The sequence below is a fragment of the Jaculus jaculus genome, chromosome 13 (genome assembly GCF_020740685.1).
Source record: "Jaculus jaculus isolate mJacJac1 chromosome 13, mJacJac1.mat.Y.cur, whole genome shotgun sequence".
Lineage (NCBI taxonomy): Eukaryota > Metazoa > Chordata > Mammalia > Rodentia > Dipodidae > Jaculus > Jaculus jaculus.
Genome location: NC_059114.1, coordinates 1,287,462 through 1,314,501, shown reverse-complemented (window position 1 = coordinate 1,314,501; position 27,040 = coordinate 1,287,462). Strand labels below are relative to the sequence as shown.

The following is a 27,040-nucleotide window of genomic DNA, read 5'->3' as shown; positions in this document are numbered from 1 at the left end:
GTGTGCGGGAGTGCGCGGCTCCGCGGCTTCGCCGGCCAATGGGCGAGGCTCTATGCTAATTAGCTGGGGGCCCGGCCCCCTCCGACTGTCAGCAGGTTAAAGATGGAGCCCGTGGGCGAGAGTGCGCCACGAGGTACAGGGTCGTCTGGGTGGGACCCCAGGGGCGGACGACGGCCCGGCTTCTCGCTCCTCCGCGTCCAGCCTACGCACTGGGCGGACAGGGTATCCGTGCGTGTGAGTAGCCGGGTTGAAGAGGGGGGCGTGGGGAGAGGGGCCCCGCTCGGCCCGACGTTTTGAGGCCCCCCAGGATACCTAGGGCCCTCTCTGGGCCTGGACCTCCAAAGGGTCCCTGGTTCTTCCGCCCTGTTCCTCCGGGCAGAAGAACGTTAGGACAGGATGTAGAGCTCATATCGGGTTACACTAGCCCTTGGACGGGGTATTGAGCACGAAGGGCTACATCATCCCTGGGTGGGCCACCCTTGTCATCTGGGAGGCGCAGGCCGAGTCTGGGTGCACCATCTTCGGACTGGACTCACCTCGTTGCGAGCGTGAGCTGACTCCCGCTGCGGCTGAGCGCGGGTCGTAGTCCTTTGTGTGTGAGCCACCTTTCCATGCTGGCCCATCAGTGCTAGGTGTGTGTGTGTGGGGGGGGTGGTCTCTTTCCCACCAGGACCTGAATCACACCGGGGAAGGTTTGGGTGTCCTGTGGTATTGAAGACACCCATGCAAGCAGTCCCACTGGGATCTCTTCTGTGTCTGGTGTACTGGACCAGGGCCCCACCCACCCATCCGCGGTTGAGCTTCCCGCCCTTGGTGCACTGAGTGCTGTGGGGTTCTGCCTGCTGGCTGCAGGTGCTCTGACGAGGTTGCACTACTGTGCTCTGAGAAGCAGTGCAATGATATTGTCAAAGCATCTGGGACCAGCCTTGGGGACCCCCCCCCTCGCCCACAATCCCTTCTTTCCTCTCCCTCCAGGCCTGGCCCTGCAAGCCTTCCCCACCCCCTATTCAGTTAGCTCCTTCTCCATGGAAACTTGAAATTCTAACCAGGCCTGGGCCTCTGGGGTCAAAGGGCACCCTTCCCCCATGCAGAGGCCCCGCCCCAGTGGGCCAGCTTTTGAGGTCTCATATCCCACCCCCACCCCGCCCACCACCGAGACAGGGGCTAATGGGCTTGCCCGACACTCTTTCCCTGTTGCACTACTGTGGGCGGCTGGCAAGCAGTGCAATGATGAAAGGGCATCTGTCAGGCCCTGCCCGCCTCACAGCGCTCAATCTACTTCCAAGCTGAGAAAGCTGAGGGGCCCAGAGGGTAAGTGCTTGGATTAGTTAGCCAAGGGTACAGAGCTTGACTGGACTCTCCATCAGAGACAGGATAAGGTGGAGGATGCTAGGGATCAGCCCCCAGGTCTGAATGGATGCAAAGGCGGGGACCCCAGATTCAAAAAGGCTCCGGATTGCTCTTGGCTCCCCAGGTAAGACTGGCTCATGCATGTAATTCTGTCATTAGCAATAGGCAGAGACCTAGGTCAACTCCTTCTTCCCCTAGATTTTCCCCTTTTCCTTAGGAACCTCCATTCAGGCCAAACTGAGACATGTGGCTTCACCACAGAAAAGAATTCCATGATGAGCCAGATTGGAGTTTATTGAAACGTTTTTGTCATGTCTTAAGCATAGAGGTCAATAGAAAGGGAGATGTTCAGGGAAGGAATAAGACATGTGAATGTGGGCTTCTCAAGGGATTGTCACAATTAGGTTTCTTTGCAGTGGATAAAGGATTATAGGATTTTGATGGCTTTCAACTTCCATCTCTAAAATTTGCTAAGAAACCACTCCCCACTTTTTGGGGGGGCTGGGGTTCAAGGTAGGTAGGGTCTCACTCCAGAACTCACTAGCTAGTCTTGTCTCAAACTCACAGTGGATCCTCCTACCTCTGCCTCCTATGTGCTGGAAATTAAAGGCATGTGCCCGGCCCCCCTTTTCTTTTCTTTCTTTCTTCCTTTCTCTTTCTTCTCTCTCTCTCTCTCTCTCTTTTTTTTCGAAGGTAGGGTCTCACTGTAGCCCAAGCTGACCAGGATCACTGTGTAGTATCAGGGTGGCCTCAAACTCACAGCAATCCTCTGCCTCCTGAATGCTGGGATTAAAGGCACGTGCCACTACGCCTGGCTTCTTTTTTTGTTTGTTTGTTTGTTTTTTGTTTATTTTTATTTATTTATTTGAGAGTGACAGACAGACAGGCCCTCCAGCCACTGCAAACAAACTCCAGATGCATGTGCCCCTTGTGCACCTGGCTTATGTGGGTTGGGTACTGGGGAATCAAGCCTCGAACCAGGGTCCTTAGGCTTCACAGGCAAGTGCTTAACTACTAAGCTATCTCTCCAGCCCCTTGTTTGTTTTCTTGAAATAGGTTCTCTCTCTAGCCCAGGATGACCTGGAATTCACTATGTAGTCTCAGGCTGACCTCAAATTTACAGAGATCTTCCTACCTCTGCTTCTAAGTGCTGGGATTAAAAGTGTCCACCATGCCCTGCTTTGGAACTGAACTTTTTTGTTGTTGTTGTTGATTTATTTTTTAAAGGCCAATAGAGACAGAAAGGGAGCACCAGGGCCTCCAGCCACTACAAAGGAACTCCAGTTACATGTGCCACCATCCCCATGTACATCTGGTTTACATGGGCACTGGAGTATTAAGCCTGGGTCCTTAGGCTTCACAGGCAAGTGGCTTAAACACTAAGTCACTCCAGCGTGCCCCACTCGACTTTTTTTTTTTTTTTTTTTTTTAACATTTTTAGGTTTTTACTTATTTGGGAACAGAGAGGGAGAGTGAGTATGGGCATGCTAGGGATTCTTGTTATTACAAATGAACTACAGATACATGTGCCACTTTGTGTATCTGGCTTTATTTGGGCACACAGTGGAACCTGGGCATGTAGAATATAGACTTTGCAAGCAAGTGCCTTTAACCTCTGAACCATCTCCCCAACCTTAGAACTGAACTTCTCAGGAGCCTGATCCAAGGTGTGCTTTCAGAGCCACTCTACTATGAAAACCTGACACAAGGTACCCATTGACATTCAGACCTGTCTTCTTGAGACAAGGCCCAGATCTCAGAATGGGCTTTTGAGAGCACCCATCTCCTGCCGCTTCACTGAGAAAACTGAAACGCTGGCTCCAACCCTACCCTAGGTGTATAAGCCCTACACCCAGAGGGGAACAAGGACAATGGCACATTGATGTTTTGCCTCCAGGTCCTGGGGCCCTTTGAGTCACTGGACTCAAGCCACCCTCCCTTCCTCTGGACTGCAGGGGCAGGGCAGGAGGTGCTAGCTCTTACTGCTCAAGAGCAGCTGCTGCTATTTCCAGGGGGATGGTCCTGGAGTGATAGCTTGCCTTCCCTCCTAAGGGAAATCTCTCTTCTGTCCTCAATGTTTTTCCAGCAGAGCCTGTTTACTTGTAGTTTACTCTTAGCATCTGAGGTCCCCATTACACTGTGAACACAACATATATATATATTTTTTCATTTTGGTTTTTCAAGGTAGGGTCCTCCTTTAGCCCAGGCTGACCTGGAATTTACTATGTAGTCTCAGGGTGGCCTTAAACTCACAGCAATCCTCCTACTTCTGCCTCCCGAGTGCTGGGATTTAAAGGCATGTGCCACCACACCCAGCTTTTTTTTTTTTTTTTTTTTTGAGAGAGAGAGAGAGAATGAGTGCATCAGGGCCTCCAGCCACTGAAAATGAATTCCAGATACATTCGCCCCTCTGTGCATCTGTCTTACGTGGGTCCTGGAGAATCAAACTTAGGTCCTGGAAAATCGAACCTGGATCCTTTGGCTTTGTAGGCAAATGCCTTAACTGCTAAGCCATCTCTCCAGCCCTTATTTATCTTTTTAAATCCCAGTGATGGATTCTGATTGGATGAGTTTGGTCACATTCCTTATCTTACTAGAATTATATACTTTGTTTTATTAATTTATTTATTTATGAGAGAGAGAGGCATATAGAGACAATGGGCTACCCACGCCTTTAGCCACTGCAGATAACCTCCAGATGCATGTGCTACCTTGTGCATCTGGCTTTACATGGGTACTGGAGAATTGAACCCCAGTTCTAAGGCTTTGCAGACAAAAGCCTTAACCGCTGAACCATCTCCCCAGCCCCCTTATTTTATTTATTTATTTATGTATGTTTTCTCTTTTTTTCAAAGCACGCTCTCACTGATCAGCACAGGCTGATCCAGAACTCACTCTGTAGTACTAGGCTGGCCTCAAACTCACTGCAATCTCCCTACCTCTGCCTACCAAGTGCCGGGATTAAAAGTGTGCACCATCGCACCCAGCTATTTTATTTGGTATTTTCCAGGATGGGTCTTCCTAGCCTAGGCTGACCTAGAATTCATTATGTGATCTCAGGGTGGCCTCAAACTCATGGCAATCCTCCTACCTCTGCTTCCTGAGTGCTGGGATTAAAGGCATGCACCACCACACCCAGCTTTATTTTTTTATTTATGTGTTTGAGAAAGAGAGGGCCTCTAGCCACTGCAAAAGAACTTGACACATGCACCACTTTTTATTTATTTATTTGAGAGCAACAGAGAGAGAGAGAATGGGCACACCAGGGCCTTCAGCCACTGCAAAGGAACTCTAGATGCATGTGCCACCTTGTGCATCTGACTTACATGGGTCCTGGGGAATTGAGCCTTAAACTGGTGTCCATGGGCTTCACAGGCAAGTGCTTAACCACTAATCCATCTCTCCAGCCCACTACTTTTTATTTATTTATTTATTTTTCTCAATTTTTATTAACATTTTCCATGATTATAAAAAATACCTATGGTAATACCCTCCCTCCCCCAACTTTCCCCTTTGAAATTCCATTCTCCATCATATGCCCTCCCCATCTCAATCAGACTCTCTTTTATTTTGATGTCATGATCTTTTCCTCCTCTTATGATGGTCTTGTGCAGGTAGCATCAGGCACTGTGAGGTCATGGATATGCAAGCCATTTTGTGTCTGGAGGAGCACGTTGTAAGGAGTCCTACCCTTCCTTTGGCTCTTACATTCTTTCCACCACCTCTTCCGCATTAGACCCTAGGCCCTGGAAGGTGTGATTGAGATATTACTCAGTACTCCAGTCACTTCTTTCCAGCACTATGATACCTTCTGAGTCATCCCAAGGTCACTGCCATCTGAAAAGAGAAGATTCTCTACCCAAAGTGAGAATAGCATTAATATAAGGGTATAAATATTAAGAGAAGTGCTTACTGGGCAGTTTAATAAGCATAGTATATACATTTTTCCAGACATCAGCAGATGTTACACCCCTAGGGCTCATGACTAATCCTGTTTTAAGTTTTCAGTATCAGGGATGTATTCCCCCCCATGGAGCGGGCCTCCAGTCCAGTTGGAGGGCAGTTGGTTTCCACCATGACAGATGTGCCACTATTGCACCCATTGGCTCATTTGGCCTGGCTGGCCAAGTATAAGGCTTGTCCACTGTTGAGTATCTTCACTGGTGGTATCTCTTTCTCCCATTGAACTACATGTAGAATGGCTTCTTCTAGCTTTCTGTCAGCTGATCTACATGGAGTAGGTTATCCTCTCAGTTCCAGCAGAATTTCTCAGTGGCCTTGCAGCCCAAGTATGTGGAGTCTTCAGCAATAGGGTCTTACCATCTATTCCTGGTGGGAAACTGAGGACCTTGGCAATGGCCTATATGTTTTGGGTGCATCAGGGAGCCTCCCTGGCCAACAACTCACTGGAGGTATCCCATCCCTGGGATTATATATATTATATATATATGTATATATTTATTTATATATGTGTATATGTATATATATTATTATATATGTATATATATATAATCGAGAGACAGAGAGAGAGAGAGGGAGGGAGGGAGGGAGGGGGAGCTGGGCATGGTGGCACTCGCCTTTGATCCCAGCACTGAGAAGGCAAAGGTAGGAGGATTGCTATGAGTTCGAAGCCAACCTAAGAGAGTACATAGTGAATTCCAGGTCAGCCTTGGCTACAGTGAAACCCTACTTCAAAAAAAAAAAAAGAAAAGAAAAAAGAGGTGGGCATGGTGGTGCATGCCTCTAATGCCAACTCTCAGGCGGCAGAAGTAGGAGGATCGCCATGAGTTCAAGGCCACCCTGAGACTACATAATGAATTCCAGGTCAGCCTGAACTAGAGTGAGACCCTACCTCAAAAAACAAAACAAAACAAAACAAATACACACACACACATGCACACATGCTGTGCATGGTGGCGCACACCTTTAATCCTACCATTCAAGAGGCATTGGTAGGAGGACCGTGAATTTGAGGCCACTCTGATAACATAGTGAATTCCAGGTCACCCTGGGCTAGAGTGAGACCCTACCTCAAAAAAAAAAATTATTTTTTTTTAAAGGAAAGGTCACTGTGATCCTCCTGCCTTTGCCTTCCTGTGTGCTGGGATTAAAGACGTGCACTACCATGCCTGGCTCACCATATACCTTTTTTTCTTATTTTGTTTTTTTGAGGTAGGGTCTCGCTGTAGCTTAGGCTGACCTAGAATTTACTGTGTAGTCCCAACGTGGTCTTCATTTCACAGCGATCCTCCTGCCGCTGCCTCCTGAGGGCTAGGATTCAAGGCGTATGCCAGCACGCACGGCTTTCATTGTGTGCTTTTTAAAACAGAGACAAATGTTAAAGTGTGGAACATGGTTCAGGTTAACTAATCTGAGAGGGTCTTGTTCGTGACAAAAAGCACATGGTATACACAGGTCTGTTTTTAAGTTCTACAGGGCACAGGAGCAGGATGGAGGCTGGACCCAGTTGAAACTGATTGGTTCTATCTACACCTCTAGGCTGGGTGCATACAACATGCTTCCTTCCCCTTGGGATATCTGCCATTTGCACCCTGATTTCAAGCAGGACGAAATCCCTGTGTTGTGTGTGTGTTGTGGGGGTGGGGGTGGCGCTGGGACTAGAGGGCTAGTTTGTCTTACATACATGGGTCTCCGGGCTGTGTTCATGCTGAAATGCCAAGGAATCCTTCCCTTGATGTGAGCCTGGAGCTCAAGGGAGATCTGGGGCCTGAGAAGATCTGGCTAGTTAACTCAGTTCCCTGGACCAAAAGAAGGGGAAGACCTTTCAAGACAGATCCTTGAGAAACACATTAGAGGGGCAGAAGACAAGGGGCACAGGAGGGACTCCGGATGTAAATAGAGAAGCAGTGAGGATACAGGGCAAGTCACGACGTGGAGGACAGAGCAGTATGCAGAGGGCGGAAAGGCGGAGGCCAGAGGACTTCAGGGCTGAGGAAGCCCTTATTGAACGTTGCCTTGGTGAGGCAGGGGTGGGAAGGGGCGTGGGTGCCATAGAGACCGCGCCCTGCGAATGACCGCAGATAAAGGACTCAGGACTTGGTCACGCCGTCGAGGACATCAGCGCGCATGCCCGGAGTGGTATGCATTGTCACGTGCGTGGGAGCTGCCCCACGCGCCTTCACGGGCATTAACCGGGGTGGGCAGGGAGCCAGGGAATCCGCAGCCCCCGCCGGGTGTTCCTCACCAGCAGCCCCTCTCTGATGGAGGTCCTGGACGAGTTCGACCACGAGTACCCACAGAGCGTCACCTTTTGCCAGCTCATCTCCGAGGAGGACTTCGAGAGGCAGGCGGCGACCTGCACGGAGCGCGCGCTGCGCCGCCTCTTCCGCAGCCTGGACCGCAAACCCGCGCTGGCCGAGAGGGCCGTGCGCAAGGCCAAGCTGGCCGAGTGCGAGCAGCGCGGGCTCCTCTCCTTCCTCTGGGTGCGGGAGGTGGGGACCCTGGGGGGTGCGGGAATGCCACCAGCCCGGCCTGCTATCCCTTTTAAGGACAGAGTTCTGCGAAGGGGAGGTCACAAAGGGGCAGCTAGGATTACATAAGCCTAGGATGCCCCATGTTTGGGAAATGGAGCCTTGCCTTGCCTCCACCGTTGTTGCAGGCGAAGTTAATCCGCGCCGTCCAGGGGGATCTGAACCTTTGCAACAGTATGGGTGTCCTGGAGATGCACCAGCGCCTGCAACTGCTGAAGAGGCGCATTCACCGCGTACACCTGTATTCCCTGGGTGAGGCTCAACTTCTGAACCCTGGGCAGCTCTGCGGCCCATTGAGCGTCAGTCGCCCAAACCTGGGCTGATGACTGCCTCAGGCCCCCTTGAGGTTCCCACCTCAGCCCTCAAGGTTGGATTTGCCTTTTTTTTTTTTTTTTTTTTTGATCAGGTCTCTCCCCCCCCCCCATTTGGTTGATTTTCATTTTTGTATCTTTAGTATTTTAATTTGTTTATGTGTTTATGTATTTGAGGGAGAGAGAGAATGGGGGCACCAGGGCCTCCAGCCACTACAAACAAATTCCAGATGCATGCACCACCTTGTGCATCTGGCTTATGTGGATCATGTGTGGGTTTTGCAGGCAAGTGCCTCTATCACTAAGCCATCCCTCCAGCCTGGATCAGATTTTATTCAGAGCCAAAAGGAAGGCTGGGGTAGGCTGGGCCAGGGCCTCCAGCCACTGCAAAGGGACTCCAGGCGCTTGCACCCCCTTGTGCATCTAGCTCATGTGGGTCCTGTGGAATCAGCCTTGAATCTGGATCCTTAGGGTTCAACAGGCAAGCGCTTAACCGCTAAGCCATCTCTCCAGCTCCTCTTTTTAAATATTTTATTTGTTTACTTGTAAGAAGGGAGAAATAGAGTCAAGGAATATGGGTACACCAGAACCTGTTGCCACTGTACACAAACTTCACATGTATGTGTCACATTGTGCATCTGGCTTTAGGTGAGCACTTGGAAGTCAAACCCAGGCCAGCAGGCTTTATAAGGGAGCACTTTAATCACCGAGCCACCCCCTTTATTTCTTCCTCCTTCTTCTTCTTCTTTTTCTTTTTGGAGGTAGGGTCTTACTTTAGCCTAGGCTAACCCACAACTCACTCTGTAGCTCTAGACTGCCCTCAAGCTTACAGCAATCTTCCTACCTCTGCTTCCCGAGTGCTGGGACTAAAATTATGTGCAGGGCTGGAGGGATGGCTTAGCGTTTAAAGCGTTTGTCTACAAAGCCAAAGGACCCAGGTTCAATTCTCCGACCCGCGTTAGCCAAATGCACAAGGGGGCACAAGTGTCTGGTGTTCATTAGCAGTGGCCAGAAGCCCTGGCGTGCCCATTCTCTTTCTTTTTCCCTTTTTCTCTGTCAAATAAATAAAAATCAAAAATATATATTTTTAAAAACATGTGCATACATTTAATCCCAGCACTTGGGAGGCAGAGGCAGGAGGATTGCCCTGAGTTTGAGGTTTCCCTGAAACTACATAGTGAATCCCAGGTCATGGTGGGCTACAGTGAAACCTTACCTCGAAAAAGACAAAAAAAAGAGGGGGAGACGCTGGAGAGATGGCTTAGTGGTTAAGCCACTTGCCTGTAAGGCCCAAGGATGTGTGTTTTCTATCTCTCTCCAGATCCCACATAAGCCAGATGCAAAGGCGAGGCAAGTGCAAGGTCTCACATACCCACTAGGTAGCGCATCAGGCATTCCATTGCAGTGGCTAAGGCCCTGCCAATTCTCTCTCTCTCAAAAAAAAAAAAAAAAAAAAAAAGCATGTGCCACCAAGCTGGGCCCCATTGGCACTGAACTAGATATAGAGCTGAAATCAGTCTTGAACTCGATCCTCCTGCCTCTACCTTCTCCAAGTGCTGGGATATCAGGATTACAGGCACGTACCACATGTCTAGTTGATGAACTAATTTTGAGGGGCTGTATGAGAAGTGCTTTTACATCCACTTTGCTGGTGGTCTCCAACTTGAAAAGTAAAAATAGCCAGACTCACTCAATGCAGTCTGAAGACAAAGAGCAGACAGGAGCATAGCCCAGGGTCTGGCCCCAGAGATACCATCTCTGAACCTACCACTGTAAGGCCAATTTAATATGGATTTTCTTATGAAGGAAGCACCCTTTCAACCCCAACTTGACTCTGGAGCCTGGGCACCACTGCTGGTATTGATAAATCAAACTTCCACAGTGCTTGAAGAGGAGGCTAACTGTAGGTTAGCCTGCCGGGCATGGCATACCATCACCCCCTTTGAACTTTTGCCCTTGAAGCCAGGCAGCTTGGAATGGATTCTGCTTGCCTTTGTGCAGATAGTACGTCTGGGGATGAGGCTGCAACTCACTTGGTAGAATTCTTGCTTAGCATGCGAGAGCCCTGACTTTGACTCCCAGCACTGCATAAACTAGTATAGTGGTGCGCAACTGTAATCCCCAGCACTTGGGAGGTGGAGACAGAAGTTCAAGGTACTCCTTAGCAAGCTTGAAGACAGGCTGGACTACACGATGCTATATCCAAGCTTTTTGGGGAGCCAGGTCATGGTGGCACACATCTTTAATCCCAGTGTTTGGGAGGCAGAGGTAGGAGGATTGCTGTGAGTTGGAGGCCATCCTAAGACTATATAATGAATTCCAGCTCAGCCTGGGCTAGAGTGAGACCCTACCTCCAAAAACATAAAAAGTCCCCCCAAAAAGAAAAACATATTAGAAAGTCTTTACATCCTTGGACTTAGCACTACAAGCAATAACCAAAAATTGTTAAAGTGAAAATTATATATAAAAAAAAGCTGGCAGTGGTGGCACACACCTTTAATCCCAGCAGAGGCAGGAGGATCACCTTGAGTTCGAGCCCATCCAGAGACAACAGAGTGAATTTCAGGTTAGCCTGAACTAAAGCGAGATCCTATCTCATAAAACCCTCCTCCAAAAAAAATTAAGAGGGAGAGGAAAAAAGTCCCCCTTCTTGGCTGATGCATATTGGCACCTGTCAGCAGTGGCCCCAAGTATTTTCCCAGTGTACTTGTTGGGGGCCTTAATTCCTTGCTGGAGGGCTGATGTGAAGGCCCAGTGTCATTGTGTCTGCCCCTATTGATTCAGCTTGGCTTTGGTCAGGGTGGTAGTGAAGCAGGAAGAGTCTTGGCAAGCTCTGTTGGAACAAGCCTTTGTCCTGTGAGTGGTAAAGAATTACTTGAGCCTGGAGTGGTGGCACACACATTTAATCCCAGCACTTGGGAGACAGAGGTAGAAGGATCGCTGTGAGTTTTAGGCCAGCCTGAGACTACATAGTGGATCCCAGGTCAGCCTGGGCTAGAGTGAAACCCTACCTTGATAAACCAAAAAAAAAAAAAAAAAAAAAAAAAGAAAAGAAAAGAAAAGAAAGAATTACTAGAGACAATTCACAAGGCTAGTGAGAGAGGAACACAGTGGCTTTATTGGACAGGAATCAGAAGTACAGTGAAAGCACAAACAGCAGACTTTATTACAAGCAGAAAAGTACCTTCTGGAGCCAGGCGTGGTGGCTCGTGCCTTTAATCTTGGGAGGCAGAAATGGATGAATCACTGTGAGTTCGAGGCCACCCTGAGACAACATAGTGAATTCCAGGTTAGACTGGGCTAGAGAGCGAGATCCTACTTCACAAAAAAAAAAACAAAAAAAAAAAACCAGGCATGGTGATGGACACCTTTAATCCCAGCACTCGAGAGGCAGAGGTAGGAGGATTGCCTTGAGTTCAAGGCCACCCTGAGACTACATAGTGAATTCCAGGCCAGCCTGGGCTACACCAAAACCCTACCTCAAAAAAGTAAGGAGAGAAAAAAAAAAAAAAAAAGGAAAAAAGAAAGAAAAATACTCTTCAGGAGGGATGGGAACTCCAGAGCCAGAGACTTGTCTGAAGGGTTAAATTCTGGGGATATGAATATGTTGGGGCCATCCATCTCTACCCATAATTGAAAGGGTCATAGGCTGATTGATTTTCTTTCTTTTTTTTTTTTTCCTCTAGGTAGGGTCTGTACTCACTATGTAGTCCCAGGCTGTCCTCAAACTCATGGCGATCCTCTTACCTATGCCTTCCAGGTTTTGGGATTAAAGGTGTGTGCCACCACACCCAGCTTGGTTGATTTTTCTATTTGAGAGTTTCTCAGTAGTTAAGCAGCCAAAAGAAACCTTGGGGTTGGGCAAAGCGACCACAGAAGCAATCACCCACAACTGAAGTTGTCTTTGCTTATTTATTTACTTATTAATTCATTGGCTATTGGTCTTCCCTTCTTACTCTAGCCAGAACCACTGCCCTAGCCATCCCTAGCTACCTATAGTAACCCTATCTTTCTCTCAACTCTCGGGACACCTTTTCTTACAGATGCCAAGAAGAAGAAGCTAAAACCCAAGAAACCAGAGCCCGTCCTCTTAGGAGACCAGCCGGCCTCCTCAGGCCTGTCACCAGCCCTGTTGCCACCAGTACCTGTGCCATCACCAGTCAACACTGTGGCCTCTGCAGTGACCACATCACCCCCTGTCTATACTATGCCCAGGGTGTTTGGCCCCTACCCTCAGGTCAGTAGAACAGGCCCTGCTCTAGGCAGTCTTGGGAAGTCAGCTTCTGTTCCCTGCTCAGAACAATCATTACTCCAGACTCAAATGTCTGCATAGCATTATTTGGGTGGAATCAGTGAAGCAGATAAAAGGTGGCTTCCCTGTGTGAAAGGCCATAGCCAGGGCTAAAGACACTTAGTTCCACTTTCTTGTCCTCAGGTGCTGGGTCTCTTAAAGGACAGCCACATCTTTGGTCCCATGTCCACCTCTGCCCGGGAGTGTTGTCCTTATGCTGCCCCCTACTTACAGTGTCTGCACCTCTTGGCTCCTGGTTTCTCTTGGCAGCCTCACTTTAGGTCCCTCTCCTCCATGCTGGGGGCTTTCACTGCCAGCCACCATGCTGTCTTTCGTACCCCTAAGATGCTAAGCTCAATGTGGACACTTAGGTGTCTGCTGAGTGAGAGAAAGGCTCTGCACTTGACACTTACCCGGAGATCTCCTGTTTCCTGCAGGTGGAGAGTCTGAACGGTTCAAGGTCTGAGGTGAAATTAAATTGGAATGGCCTCTCATCAAACCCAAAGAGGTGGAGGGGCTTACTCAGCTTGAGGGGATAAAAACACATCTGGAGGGGGCATCTAGGGAATATAACTAAATGTTTTGTCCCCATCTTTTTTTAAAGACTTTATTTTTACTTATTTATTAGAGAGAGAGAGGGAGAGGGAGAGAGAGAGAGTGACAATAGGTGCGCCAAGGCCTCTAGCCACTGCAAAGGAACTCCTAACACATGCGCCACCATGTGCATCTTACTTACGTAGGACCTGGAGAATCAAACCCAGGGTCCTTAGGCTTCGCAGGCATGTGCCTTAACTGCTAAGCCATCTCTATAGCCCCCATTTCTTTTTTTTCCCCATCTCTTTTTTTTTAAACATTTTTGAAAATTTATGAGTGTGAAAGTGGGAGAGGGAGAGAATGGGCGTGCCAGGGCCTCCATCCACTGCAAACGAACTCCAGATGCATGGTCCCACTTGTGCATCTGGCTTACATGGGTCCTGGAGAGTCAAACTGGGTCCTTTGGCTTCTGCAGGCAAATGCCGTAACCTCTAGGCCATCTCTCCACCTCTTTTTTTCCCCACCTCCTAATTCTCCCCACAATATAGGGTTTTAATTCCTAGGAGGTGGGAGTTCAGGGCTCTGAGTGTGGGGATCCTTGGGCCCATGTGCACACATTCTGTGGAGGAGCCGGAAGCAACATCCTGTTTCTGCACTGTCTTGCAGTCACATGGTCGACCTGACCCCATTGGTCCTCAATCCTGGAGGCTTCCATTTCTCGTATCTGACAGGAAACAGTGTACACAAGCTCCATTGCCCTGGCTTCCACTGGTGAGTGTCTACATCTCTCTGACCCTAACACCCGGGCTCTCCCCAGCCACAAGGTCCCTGCTTCTCACAGGCATCATGGTATGTACTCAGACCGGAAACAAAACCTTTGTCATAATAGTTCTTCCATTTCCAGGTGGAACTAAATATAGTCAGATACTTTGCCCAAGTGGATCCCCAAATAATAAGCAAATCTTTAAAGAAATGCTTTTAGGGGCCTTTAGGAAGAGATTCTCCTTAGCTATGAAAATGTGACCATATTGTCTTTGTCTTTTTTTGTTTGTTTGTTTTGTTTTTCGAGGTAGGGTCTCATTCTGGTCCAGGCTGTCCTGGAATTAACTATGTAGTCTCAGGGTGGCCTGGAACTCATGGTGATCCTCTACCTCGGCCTCGCATGCTGGGATTAAAGGCATGCACCACCACGCCTGGCCTCTTTCTTTCTTTCTTCTCCCTCCTCCTCCTCCTTCTTTTTCTGGTGCTGGGAATGGAATCAGGGGCTTTGCTCAGGGGTGCTCTACCACTGAGCTGCATAAATCCCAGCCAGTCCTAATTTTAACCTGTGAATTGAGATCACTCATGTAGTCTACCATTCATCTACTTAATGTTTCCAATTCAGTGAATTTATATATATTCACACTTGTGCACCATCACCACTAACTAATTTTAGAATTTTTTTGCATGGGTACTGTGTATGGTGTGGTGGCATATATATGTGTGTGTTATATGTACATGTGTGTGCAGATACACTCATAGGAATGTGGGGGCGGGAAAGCATATTGGATGTTCTTCTATTGTTCATCTGCATATTTCCTTAAGACAGGATCTCTTTCTCTCTGCATGTATGGCCTCTGTTTTTGCATGCTCCAGTAATTCTCCTATCTCCTCTTCCTATATGACTGGGGTTACACATGTTCATGGCCACATTCAGATATTTATGTGGGTCCTGGGTAATTGCACACAGGCACTCTCAGCCCTTATGTTTGCAGCAAGTGTTTTCACTCACTGACCATCTCCCCAGCCCTAATTTTAGAAAACAGTAGCTGAGCTGAGCATGGTGGCACATGCCTTTAATCCCAGCACTTGGGAGGCAGAGGTGGGAGGATCACTATGAGTTTGAGACCACAGAGTGAATTCCAGGTCAGCCTGGGCTAGAGTTAGACCCTACCTTGAACCCCCCCCCCCAAAAAAAAAGAAAACAGTAGCTGAGCGGGACATTATGGCCCATACCTTTAGTCCCAGTATTTGGGAGACAGAGATCCTGGTGCACCCATACTCACTCTCGCTCTCTGTCTGCTTTTCATTCTATCTTTCTCTCTCTCAAATAAATAAATAAATTTTAAAAATGAGTTTGTTGGGGCTGGAGGAATGGCTTAGCAGTTAAGGCACTTGCCTGCAAAGCCATAGGACCTCAGTTTGATTCCCCAGCACCCACGTAAGCCAGATGCACAAGGTGAAGCATGCATCTGGAGTTTATTTGCAGTGGCTGTTGGCCCTGGTGCACCCAAGCTCTCTCTCTCAAATAAATAAATAAATAAACTTATCTTTAAAATTTTTGTTTTTGGGGTTGGAGAGATGGCTCAGTGGTTAAGATGCTTGATGCAAAGCCTAAGGACTCATGTTTATCTCTGCGGGTCCCATGTGAGCCAGACACACAATATGATGCAAGCACGCAAGATCGCACATGTGCATAAGATGGTGCACACATCTGGAATTCAATTATAGTGATTGGAGGCCTTGGCATGCTAATTCTCTTTTCTCTCTCTCACTGATAAATAATAAAAAAATGAGTTTGTTTCCCAAAACTCATATGAATAGCTGGACATGCCCATTCATGCCTCTAACCCCATTGCTGTGGGAATTGGAGACAGAAATTGCTGGGACTGGTTGGCTACTCAGTCTAGCCAAAAAATGGTGTGAGCTCCAAATTCAGTGAGAGGCCTTGTCTCAAATAAGGCGGAAGAGTGACAAAGGAGCTACCCAGCTTCTACACATGTGCACGTGGGGCACGCTCTACTCATCTGCATGGTTCACAACACACATACTGCACATGCACACAGAATTTTAAAAACTTGAAAACAAATATTTATGGAATTATGGAATATTATTATTATTATTTTGGTTTTTCGAGGTAGCGTTTCACTCTAGCCCAGGCTGACCTGGAATTCACTATGGAGTCTCAGGGTGGCCTTGAACTCACAATGATCCTCCTACCTCTACATCACGTGCTGGGATTAAAGGCATGCACCACCATGCCTGGCAGAATTATGGAATATTAAGCAGCTTTGTTAAGATTATGAAAAACATGATCATATACACTGTTCCACAACTTTTCCTGGGGAGGCATGAACAAATTTCTGTTTACCCCAAATAGGGCACTGATGAATTTTCCACCCAAATCCAGTTTTGTGAACCAGTAAGTTTATTGAAGTTACCCACAGAAGCATGGGTGACTTGGCTGCACCTCAGCATGACTCAAGAAACCTGCATCAGGGGTGGGGAGATGGCTCAGACATTAATTAAAAAGGTGCTTTTCGGCTGGAGAAATAGCTTAGCAGTTAAGGTGCTTGCCTGTGAAGCCTAATGACTCATGTTCAACTCTCCAGGTCCCACATAAGCCAGACACACAATATGATGCAAATGCACAAGGTCACACATGCACACAAGGTGGCACACATTCTGGAGTTCAATTACAGTGGCTGGAGGCCCTGAGAGACCAATTCTCTCTCTTTCTGTCTGATAAAAAAAATCTAGAGCTGGGCGTGGTGGCGCATGCCTTTGATTCCAGCACTGGGGAGGCAGAGGTAGGGGGATTGCAATAAGTTCGAGGCCACCCTGAGACTACATAGTGAATTCCAAGTCAGCCTTGACTAGAGTGAAACCCTACCTCGGAAAAAACAAATTTCAGCCAGACATGGTGGCACACACCTTTATTCCCAGCACTCGGGAAGCAGAGGTAGGAGGATTACCATGAGTTTGAGGCCACCCTGAGACTACCTGAGCTAGAATAAAACCCTTCCTTGGAAAAGTAAAAAAAAAAAAAAAAAAAAAAAAAGAAGAAGCCTAGAGTAATGGTGCATGTCTTTAATTCCAGCAGAGGCAGAAGTAGCAGGATTGCTGTGTGAGGCCAGCCTGATAATACATAGTGAATTCCAGGTCAGCCTGGGCTAGAGCAAGAACCTATCTCAAACAAACAAACAAACAAACAAAAAAAGGGCTGGAGAGATGGCTTAGCAGTTAAGCACTTGCCTGTGAAACCTAAGGACACTGGGGTTTGAGGCTTGATTCCCCAGTACCCACGTTAGATGCACAAGGGGGCACATGCATCTGAAGTTCGTTTGCAGTGGCTGGAGGCCCAGGCGTGCCCATTCTCTCTCACTCTCTCTCTCTGCCTCTTTCTCTGTTGGTCACTTTCAAACAAATAAATAAACAAAAAAAATTTTGTGAGAGTGAGCTCCAGATGCATGTTCAACCTTGTGCATATGCATAACTTTGTATGTCTGGCTTACATGGGTTCTGGGGAGTTGATCTGGGTTCTTAGGCTTCACAGGCAAGTGCCTTTACTGATAAGTCTTCTCTCCACCTCCCTCCAATTTTTAAAAAATATTTTATTTTTTTATTTACAAGCACAGAAAGACAGAGAGAGAGAGAGAGAGAGAGAGAGAGAGATAAATAGAGATAGAGAGAGAACAAGCCAGAGACTGGGCATGCCAGCTGTTGCATAGACTCCAAACACTTACGCCATCTTCTGCATCTGGCTTTATTTGGGTACTGGGGAATTGAACCTGAGTCATTACGATTTGCAGGCAAGCATCCATCTCCTCAGCCCCCAATTTTTTAAAATGTTAATTGCTGTGGTAGTCAAGCCCTCACAGTGACTAAAACTACCTACACAATACCTGCATAATAGGAGGGGAAAATGACGACATCAAATTAGAAGAGGGGGGCTGGAGAGATGGCTTAGTGGTTAAGCGCTTGCCTGTGAAGCCTAAGGACCCCGGTTCGAGGCTCGGTTCCCCAGGACCCTCGTTAGCCAGGTGCACAAGGGGCTCACGCGTCTGGAGTTCGTTTGCAATGGCTGGATGCCCTGGCGTGCCCATTCTCTCTCTCTCTGTCTCTATCTCTCTCTCTATCTGCCTCTTTCTCTGTCACTCTCAAATAAATAAAAAAATGAACAAAAATTTTTTTAAAAATTAGAAGAGGGACTAGATGGAAAGAAGAAATTCAGTGGGAGGGGGATTCATGAGGAGGAGAAGGGAAGGGTGGCAGGAGGGGATTGTGATCATGGTATATCTTATGGGGGTTATCAATAAAAAGATTAAATTAAAAAATTATTTATTTGCAAGCAGAGAGATACAGACTGAATGAGAGACACACACAGCGAGAGTATGGGTGCTCCAGGGCCTCTAGCCACTGCAAACAATCTCCATATATATGCACCACTTTGTACATTTGGCTTTACATGGGTACTGGGGATGCAAACCTGGGTCATTAGGCTTTGCATGCAAGTGCCTTAACCACTGAGCAATCTCTCTAGCTCCTGATGCTGTTGTTTTTTTCTCGGTTTTTGAGGTAGGGTCTCATTCTGGCCCAGGCTGACCTGGAATATACTATGGAGTCTCAGGGTGGCCTTGAACTCATGCAATCCTCCTACCTCTGCCTCCACCACGCCCGGCTCTGATGTTGTTTTTATGTACCAATTCAAACATTTTGCATACATACAGACACAAACTGTTTCCCCTCCCCCGCCCAGGTAGGTTCTCACCCTAGCTCAGGCTGACCAAGAATTCACTATGGGGTTGGAGAAATGGCTTAGCAGTTAAGTGCTTGCCTGTGAAGCCTAAGGACCCTGGTTCAAGGCTCGATTTCCCAGGACCCACGTTAGTCAGATGCACAAGGGGGCACACGCATCTGGAGTTCGTTTGCAGTGGCTGGAGGCCCTGGCATGTCCATTCTGTCCTCTTTCTATCTGCCTCTTTCTCTCTCTGTCACTCTCAAATAAATAAATAAAAATAAGCAAAAAAAAAAAAAAATTTGCTATGTAGTCTCAGGGTGTCCTCAAACTCATGACAATCCTCATACCTCTACCTCTTGAGTGTTGGGATTAAAGGCATTTGCTACCCTGGTCGGCAGGATTTTTTTTTTAACCCATATAGAATCCTATTGCATATACTTTGCCTTGTTTGATTTTCATTAATAACCCATGGGGGCCTGGGGTGAAGCTCAGTTGTTTAATATACTTGGTTGCAAAGCCTGCTGGCCCCGGTTCAATTACCCAGTATTCACATAAAGCCAGATGCACAAAGTGGCACATGCCTCTGGAGTTTGTTTGCAGTATCAAGAGGTTCTGGCACATCCATACTCTCTCTCTCTTTTCTCACAAATACATAAAAATATTATATATATAAAAAAAAACATTTGGACTGGCATTCTCCTTTAATCTCAGAACTGCAAAGTCTGAAGTAGGAGGATCACTTCAGGTTCATGGCTAGCATGGACTACATAGGGAATTCAAGGGTGGCCTGTGTGCTCATGTTCTACCTCATGGATATGTGCTGGATGTTTCTCTTGTTTTTTTTGTTTTGTTTTGTTTTTCTTGGATGTTTCTCATGCAGGTCCTCAGCTTGTAGTGGATCCCCCAACATTGATGCAACTCCATCTCCTGGTGTGAAGGCTTCCATCTTCTCTCCACCTGTCCTACTCAAGTTCCAGCCTGTGCGCAGATCTAGAGATGACTCAGAGAATGACCCTGGCAGTTCAGAGTCATTGGCTGCCAAGAGAAACCAGTGACCTCTTTCCTACATACCATGCCTGAGGAATGAATAAAAATCCTGCGGAGGTGCTTTGTTTGTGCTGAACTGCCTAGGACTTGTGCCGGTCCCACTGCCCTTCTGCTAGAAAATGAGCCTTTGAATCAGTCCTATGTGAAATCCCCTTGATTGCACTCTGACAAGCAGTTCTGTAATATGCACCTGAAAGTATAAGGTCTGGGAATGACCAAAACCACTCACGCTACTTGTTGGGCCTTGAGAGGCCAGGACGTGAGGCCTAGTGGAACTTCCTGAGCCTAACTGCCTCTGCCCAGCTATGACTCAACAGGGGGCCAAATGGCCTCTGGCCTGCTACTTCCACACTGGAAGTTAGAATTCCTGCTGGTGGGCACTTAGAACTTAGCAGGGGGCCAAATGGCCTCTGGCCTGCCACTTCCGCACAGGAAGTTAGAGTCCCCGTGTGTGCTTAGAACCAATCATCTCAGAGGTCTCGGTATGCTATTGGCCCTTACATCTCACCCCACCCTAAAGTCTCCGCCTTCCTTAACATTATATAAACACCCGCCTGTGACAATAAAGTGAGTTCCTGCTTGGAAAGGACTCCCGATTCAATGTGGTTTTCCTCTGGGTGTCCCTTCCCTTGGCACTACCTGAGCGGGAAGGAGCCCAACAGCTACTCTAAGGCAAAGATGAAAGCTTTTATATGGGAAAGAACGAGCTGCCAGGACTGACTCTCAAGAGCTTTTCAGGTACTGGGCTTGTTTTTTTTTTCTTTTTCTTTTTGTTTTTTCAAGGTAGTGTTTCATTCTAGCTCAGGCTGACCTGGAATTCACTATGTAGTCTCAGGGTGGCCTCGAACTCACTGCGATCCTCCTACCTCTGCTCCTCCCTCCCTCCCCCCCCCACCTCCTTAGGCAAGGATGAGATAATGACTGGGGCAGTTTCTTGAGGAATGTAGATAATCTGGTTCCTTATGCCTCTGTCACCATTTTGCTCTCCTTGGTGACTCCATCTTGGGAGCCCATCCTGACCTAACAGAAAGTATGGATGTGAGGAGTACTGTCCTTCCACTTCAGTGATTCTGGCCCCTTTGGGCCTCTCTTCACCTGGCTCAGTTGCAAGTCTATTGTATTTTCCTACACTTGGCCCCTAAACAAGCCTAATGTGACTGGGTTCTTCCTGGCTGGCCTTGAACTCACAGTGGTCCTCTTGCTTAGCCTCCTGAGTGCTGGGACTAAAGATGTTCACCACTGCACATGGCAGTTAGTGAGTATTTGAGTGGGTACTGGCTACAGAGGGCAGGAAGCTTGATAATTATTTTTTTGTTGTTGTTTTATTTTTTCAAGGTACCATTACACTCTATCCTAGGCTGACCTGGGACACACTGTAGCCCCAGGCTGGCCTCAAACTTACAGTGAGCCTCCTACCTCTGCTTCCCGAGTGCTGGGATTAAAGGGGGCTGAGTTTGATACTTTTAAAACATTTTATTTATTTGCGATGAGGAAGGGGGGAAGAGAGAGAGAATGAGAATGGATATGGTGCCAGGGCCTCCAGCCACTGCAAATGAACTCCAGATGCATGTGCCATTTTGGCTTTATATGCTTACTGTGGATTCCAACCTGGTTCTTAGGCTTTGTAGGCAAGTGCCTTAACTGCTGAGCCATCTCCCCAGCCCTGAGCTTGAGCATTTTGCTTTGATTAGACATATTAAACTTGACATCTGTAGTTACCCAAGGGCAGCAACTTAGCATTGGGAGTCATGGGATATAAATGTTATTTCAAACCATGAGCTTGTACATGCTTGCTTGAGGTCCTGGATCCAATCCACAGTTATCCTTGGCACCCAGAAAAACACAAACCTGGACAAATCCACCAGGGCCCAAGTATAGATAAGAGACCCAGGTTGGGCCACATAAACATACTGCTGAGGCCCAAAGGAAGATTCTAGCAGAGAGCACATATGGGGCTGGTAAGGTTTTGGACCTCCAAGCTTGATCACCTCCCTTCTGACTTCAGAGGGGGTATGAGGAGGTGGAAAGAAAGGGAGGTGAGTATACTGCAGGTGTGGCTTTGTGGGCTTCAGTCCTGGATGTTATGCCCAGTTCTTGGTGCCCCCAGTGACCACCAAGGAGAACCAAACACGTATGTAAAGGCAAGGAGCTTTATTTTGGGTTTAAGCTTGGACTCTTGACTTCACCAATGCAGTGGATCAGTACAAGAGCCCTGAGCAGCGAGGGGGGGGGGGGCAGGTTTTTTATAGGGATTTGAACAAAGTAGGGGAATGGTTACATGATTGGTAGATTTAAGTAGTAACTGCGCTTGTATTTTTCTGATAGGCTTAGGATGCTGGGGGGCAGAGCTGGTGGGCAGGGGGCTAGGGGAAGTTCAAGCAGATTAGGTAACCTTTATTGTGATTGGCTATGTGTGTTTGAGGAACTTAAGCAACTTGTCTTATGACTATAGAAATGTATGGCATAAGCAATTTGTGATCTTTTTTCAGTAACTGTTAAATTCTTATTTAAACCTTGCTGGGAAACAGAAACTTAGGCCTACTTGTGACTCTGAAGCCTGTCATGGCATTCCTCTGGTTCCTGAGTCCTTCACTGGAGAGAAGTGGAGAAGGGACCAGAGAGCTGATGGCACTTGAGGCAGGCGACCTTTTGCAACATGTAAGAATGCAAGGCATGTCTGAGCATGCTTTGAGGATGTTTGAGCAAGGATGGCTGAGGTTGGCCTGGGCAGGCAAAGAGGTTGTGTTGAGGGTCTGGTCCCTGGAGAAGATGGGGCTCCGCTGTATTCCCCCTGTGGGCATACGCGCTTGGGTCAAGAAACAATTCCCTTGTGCTCTCTTTGGCAGCACATTTACTAAAATTGGTACAATACAGAGAAGATTAGCATGGCCCCTGCGCAAGGATGACACGGAAATTCGTCAAGCGGTCCATATTTTTAACTGTGGGTTAACTCCACAATGCATGACCCATTTACCTCAACAAGGAGGGGCCAAGGTGAGGAGGTGGGTCACTGACGAGCCTAATAAGGGTATCAAACTGACTGTAATTACTGAATACAAAACTATTTAATAAAAAAAAAAAAAAGTAAAAAAGGGCTGGAGAGATGGCTTAGCGGTTAAGCGCTTGCCTATGAGGCCTAAGGACCCTGGTTTCCAGGCTTGATTCCCCAGAACCCACGTTAGCCAGATGCACAAGGGGGCGCATGGGTCTGGAGTTCATTTACAGTGGCTGGAGGCCCTGGCACGCCCATTCTCTCTCTCTCTCTACCTGTCTCTTTCTCTCTCTCTCTGTGTCTGTCACTCTCAAAAAAATAAAAATAAAGCCGGGAGTGGTGGCGCACGCCTTTAATCCCAGCACTCGGGAGGCAGAGGTAGGAGGATCACTGTGAGTTCGAGGCCACCCTGAGACTCCATAGTGAATTCCAGGTCATCCTGGTCTAGAGTGAGACCCTACCTCGAAAAATCAATCAATCAATCAATAAATAAATAAAACAAAAAATTTTTAAAAAGTTAAAAAAAAGAAACTACAATTCCCGACATACCTTGCTCCAACTTCCGGAGTGTCGAGGACGAGCCCGCCCCGGTACACGGAAGTCGTGGAGCGGGGCAACCGCTGGGAGTTCTGAGTACTCGTTTGAGGCGTCCGCCGCCGCCATGGGGAAGCGACAGCACCAGAAGGACAAAATGTAAGTCGGCCGCCCCCGGGACGGGAGCCCCACTGTGCCTCAGTTTCCCGCCTGCCTCTCCTCAGCTGGTGCCCCTCTTCTTACCCCCCGGCGCGTCGCCATCCCGAGCGTCACTTCCTCCGGGAAAACTCCGGGCTGGTCTCGGTCAGCCCGAGCAGCCGCGGGCTCTCAGCGCGGCCCTCCACCTGCGCCCGCCCCGGCGCCCCGCCGACGCCCCGCTCCCCCTTCTCCATCCCTGTTGGTCACCGCCCGCGCCCGGGCTGCAGACTTCCAGCCAGGAGGAGACAGCTCTGCCCCTAGTTGCTTTTCCCCTTGTGTTTCTTTCATTCTCTTCCTAACACGCGAAAGACCTTGACCTGCCTGTTTTCTTCCTGTGAGAACACCTTGTCTCCTGTGTTGGCGGATCTGTGGTCAATACTCAAGTCCTCATTTGGCTTCTCGTCATCACCGTGTCCCCCGCCGCCCCTTTCTTGGTTTTGTTTGTTTGTTTGTTTGTTTTGTTTTTCACTCTAGCTCAGGCTGACCTGGAATTTACTATGTAGTCTCAGGGTGGCCTCGAACTCATGGCCTCCCAAGTATTAAAGGCGTGCGCCACTACCGCCTTAAAGGCACCGCTGGTCCTTTCTGAAACTGTTGCTTGGTGTCTGGGATCTTACGGTCTGTCTTTTGTATATGCTTCAGTGGCGCCTCTCTCATTTCAGCCCCCTGTGTTGGGCATTCTTTCCTTATCCTAGACCTCTTAGTCCCCCCCTCTTCATTTCTACCCATTCTGTCATTCCAGTCATGTTAAATTGGCCCCTGTTAATGGTGATTTATCTCTCTCTCTCTCTGGGTGTTTCCAGGTTATTGGCCTCTTAATATTTTATTTATTTACTTGAAGGGCAGGAGAGAAAGAGAGAGAGTATGGATGTACTAAATTCTTTTTGCTATGGGGGGGGGAACTGCAGATGCATGTGCCACTTTGTGCATCTGGCTTTACATGGGTACTGGGCAATCATCCTGGACAGGCAGACTTTACAAGAGCCATGCTTCCAGCCCCTAGCCTCTTAAAAGAATTGAAGAAAGGCTCACACCAGTAGTTAAGCAGCAAGAAACTTTGTTAAGAGTAAAGATTTGGCCGGGTGTGGTAGCACACACCTTTAATCCCAACACTCTGGAGGCAGAAGTAGGAGGATCACAGTCAGTTCAGGCCCACCCTGAGACTATGTAGTAAATTTCAGGTCAGCCTGCACTAGAGCAAGACCCTACCTCAAAAAACCAAAAAACAAAAAAAGTAAAGATTTGAATACGTTGCCAAAAGAGTAGTGGGCCACTTGAGTGGAGGAAGTGGTCTGGGCCTTATCTATATGACTTTTAGAGGAGGGTGGTCCTTTGGTTTGATTGACAGGTTTGGGTTATATTGCATAGCATTTTAAAAATTAGAATATATTTTTTAAGCCGGGTGTGGTGGCACCTGCCTTTAATCCCAGCACTTGGGATGCAGAGGTAGGAGAATCACCATGAGTTCAAGGCCACCATGAGACTACATAGTAAATTCCAGGTCAGCCTGGGCTGGAGCAAGACCCTACCTCAAAAAATAAACAAAAAAACCCACAAATAAATAAATAAAAATATTTTATTATATTCTCATAAGTATATATTATGGCATACCAGGGCCTCTAGCCACTGCAAGCAAACTCAAGATGCATGAACTACCCTGTGCATCTGGCTTTACATGGGCATGAGGGAGTCAAACCTGCATTCTTTGGCTTTGCCAATAAGCACCTTAACTGCTAAACCATGTCTCCAGCCCTAAAATTATTTATTTATATATTTGCAAGTAGAGAGAGATAGAAGAGGGGCACACAGAGAGAAATAGACAATAGGTGCTCCAGAGGCTCCAGCTGGTGCAGACTCCAGATTCTTGTGTCACTGTGTATCTGGCTTTACGTGGGTACTGGGAAACTGAACCCAAGTTGTTAGGCTTGTGCAGTCGAGTGCCTTAACCACTAAGCCATCTCTCTAGCCCCACGTGGCATTTTCTTTACTGCACATGTTCCCTCCCATGAAGTATATGATATTAATCATAGCTATGCCTACTTATTTACATAAGCCTAAGATAGTAAATAAGGTATTCTCCCTAAGAGTACACTTTGTGGACACAGTTTGCCTTACTGTGCATGTATCCAAAAGCCTATCCAGACTGGATGACCCTCTGTTGTTCAGGTTGGTATTGATCATGACCAGTGGTCACTAAAGGGAGGAGAAAACTAGTTCATCGGAGCAGGCAGAGTATATGTGCAGCTCGGTACAGGTGGATGTCTCAGGTTCCCAACAGGTTGTGTTGTGTGGGAGAAGGGTGTATTTTTTGTGCAAGCCAAGCAGTGTCCTGTGACTGCCTCATCACTTCTTACAATAGTCAATTATTTACTCAACATCTCCATTTTGAGAACTGATAGATGTCTCAAAATCAGTATGTCTCAAGCAGAACTCTTGAGTTTTCAGCTTCTGAGCCTTCCCCCATCCCATTCCCTCGGTTTCAGTGATTATACTGCAATAGTCCCTGTGGTAGTTTGAGTGGATGTCCCCCATAAACTCAGGTGTGTTACTAAAGTTTGTAACTTGGGTCTCCAGCCACTTGGCTGGAGGAGGTGTCACTAGGGGCGGATCCCGGGGTCCAGCCTAAAGGTTCATCACTAGGACAGATCTTCCAGCCCAAAGGTACACCCAGAGGCCTGAGCTCTGGGTTCCTGCGCGCTGCCAGTTCCTGCTTGTGGCTTGTTGGTGTTTGCTGGCTGCTGGTGGTTTCTCTCTCTAATTAGCTTTTTGCATGGGAGCCAGCTTCTGCCATTGATGGAACTTCCTCTGGATCTGTAAGCTTGAAATCTTGTTCCTCCCCCAAATTATCTGGTTGGATGTTCATCCCAGCATTGTGGAGCTGTCTGCAACAGTCCCTGATTCACCATGGACTGACTTAGAATTTTTCAACTTTATACACCTTCAGTAGCCTATGCACGGTAGCCATAGTGATTTATTTCCAAGGCGTGGTGGTGCACGTCTTTTTTATCTTACTATTTTATTTTTCAGAGTGATGTTTTGAGATATGTTAGATCATGTTAGGGTTCTGTTGAAAACCCTCCAACAGCTTCCCGTCACCCTTATGGCAAATCTAGAGTCCTTATTGTGACCTTTGAGACCCTTTGTGAGCCAGCCATTGCCCTGGCCTCTGTTGGTACTGCTGCTTCACTCCCTGTGCACACTGTGCTCCAGCAAATCTCCGTTCTAGCTCACATCCAGCTTTTCTTGCTTCTGTAAGTGCTGAACTGCTAAACTCGTTCCCAGAACCCTTATGTGGCTAGCTGCTCCTTATTGTCAGATTTTCTGTAGATCTGGTTCATACCTTCAGAGGAAAGCAACCTTGTGTTTATTAACTGGTTTGTGTCCTGTGTGTCTGTTGTGCTTATCACTATGGCCTGACACCCAGCAAATGTTCAATAAGCACTTGCCAAATGAAGGGTGGCTATAAGTTACTTCTGTTGCTTCTGACCTTCCTGTGAAGGGGAGGTAGTAATATCCTCTCCCCTCTCTCCTTCAGGTACATTACTTGTGCTGAATACACTCATTTCTATGGTGGCAAGAAGCCAGGTAAGGCATGCAGCCCTGCTGTCTGTGGGTGATAGAGGTGGTAGTGAGGATTGATGTCTGCCTTACACAGTCAGTCAGAAAAAGAGGACAGAAATCAGAACAGATATTATACTGAAGAACTAGGCTGCAGACATTGTCCATTAAAGAGCAGGCTTACTCAGCATAGGAGAAGACATTCCATCTTAGGTAGCGTCTCGTTTTTGCCTA

At 47.7% G+C, this 27,040-nt stretch overlaps 2 protein-coding genes and 1 non-coding gene across 8 annotated transcripts in view; all 3 read left to right on the top strand.

Moving 5' to 3' along the window:
* Positions 1–91: 91 nt before the first annotated feature.
* LOC101602867 lies at positions 92–19,585 on the top strand. Of its 5 annotated transcripts, none has more exons than XM_045132664.1 (7): positions 113–234; positions 6,787–7,793; positions 7,970–8,093; positions 12,196–12,389; positions 12,881–12,951; positions 13,644–13,748; positions 19,358–19,585. In XM_045132664.1, exons 2-7 carry the CDS (start codon positions 7,572–7,574, stop codon positions 19,530–19,532), a joined length of 891 nt encoding a protein of 296 aa, XP_044988599.1. In that variant the 5' UTR covers positions 113–234; positions 6,787–7,571; the 3' UTR covers positions 19,533–19,585. The 5 variants fall into 5 exon arrangements, with proteins under 5 accessions (XP_044988601.1, XP_044988599.1, XP_044988602.1 ...); XM_045132667.1 differs by lacking the exon at positions 6,787–7,793 and adding an exon at positions 1,368–1,474 and having other exon boundaries at positions 138–234; XM_045132663.1 differs by having other exon boundaries at positions 174–234; positions 6,779–7,793.
* A 2,769-nt stretch (positions 19,586–22,354) lies between these two features.
* On the top strand, positions 22,355–22,461 carry LOC123454262. Its single transcript, XR_006633247.1, has one exon. It is a non-coding gene; the product is annotated as a U6 spliceosomal RNA (small nuclear RNA).
* A 634-nt stretch (positions 22,462–23,095) lies between these two features.
* Positions 23,096–27,040, top strand: part of Ppil2 (peptidylprolyl isomerase like 2) — a 34,308-nt gene continuing 30,363 nt past the window's right edge. For both annotated transcript variants that reach the window (XM_045133022.1, XM_004670779.2), the window contains exons 1-2: positions 23,096–23,209; positions 26,784–26,833. In XM_045133022.1, the coding sequence (XP_044988957.1) occupies positions 23,178–23,209; positions 26,784–26,833 (82 nt within the window). In that variant the 5' untranslated portion in view covers positions 23,096–23,177. The remainder of the gene's footprint in view (positions 23,210–26,783; positions 26,834–27,040) is intronic.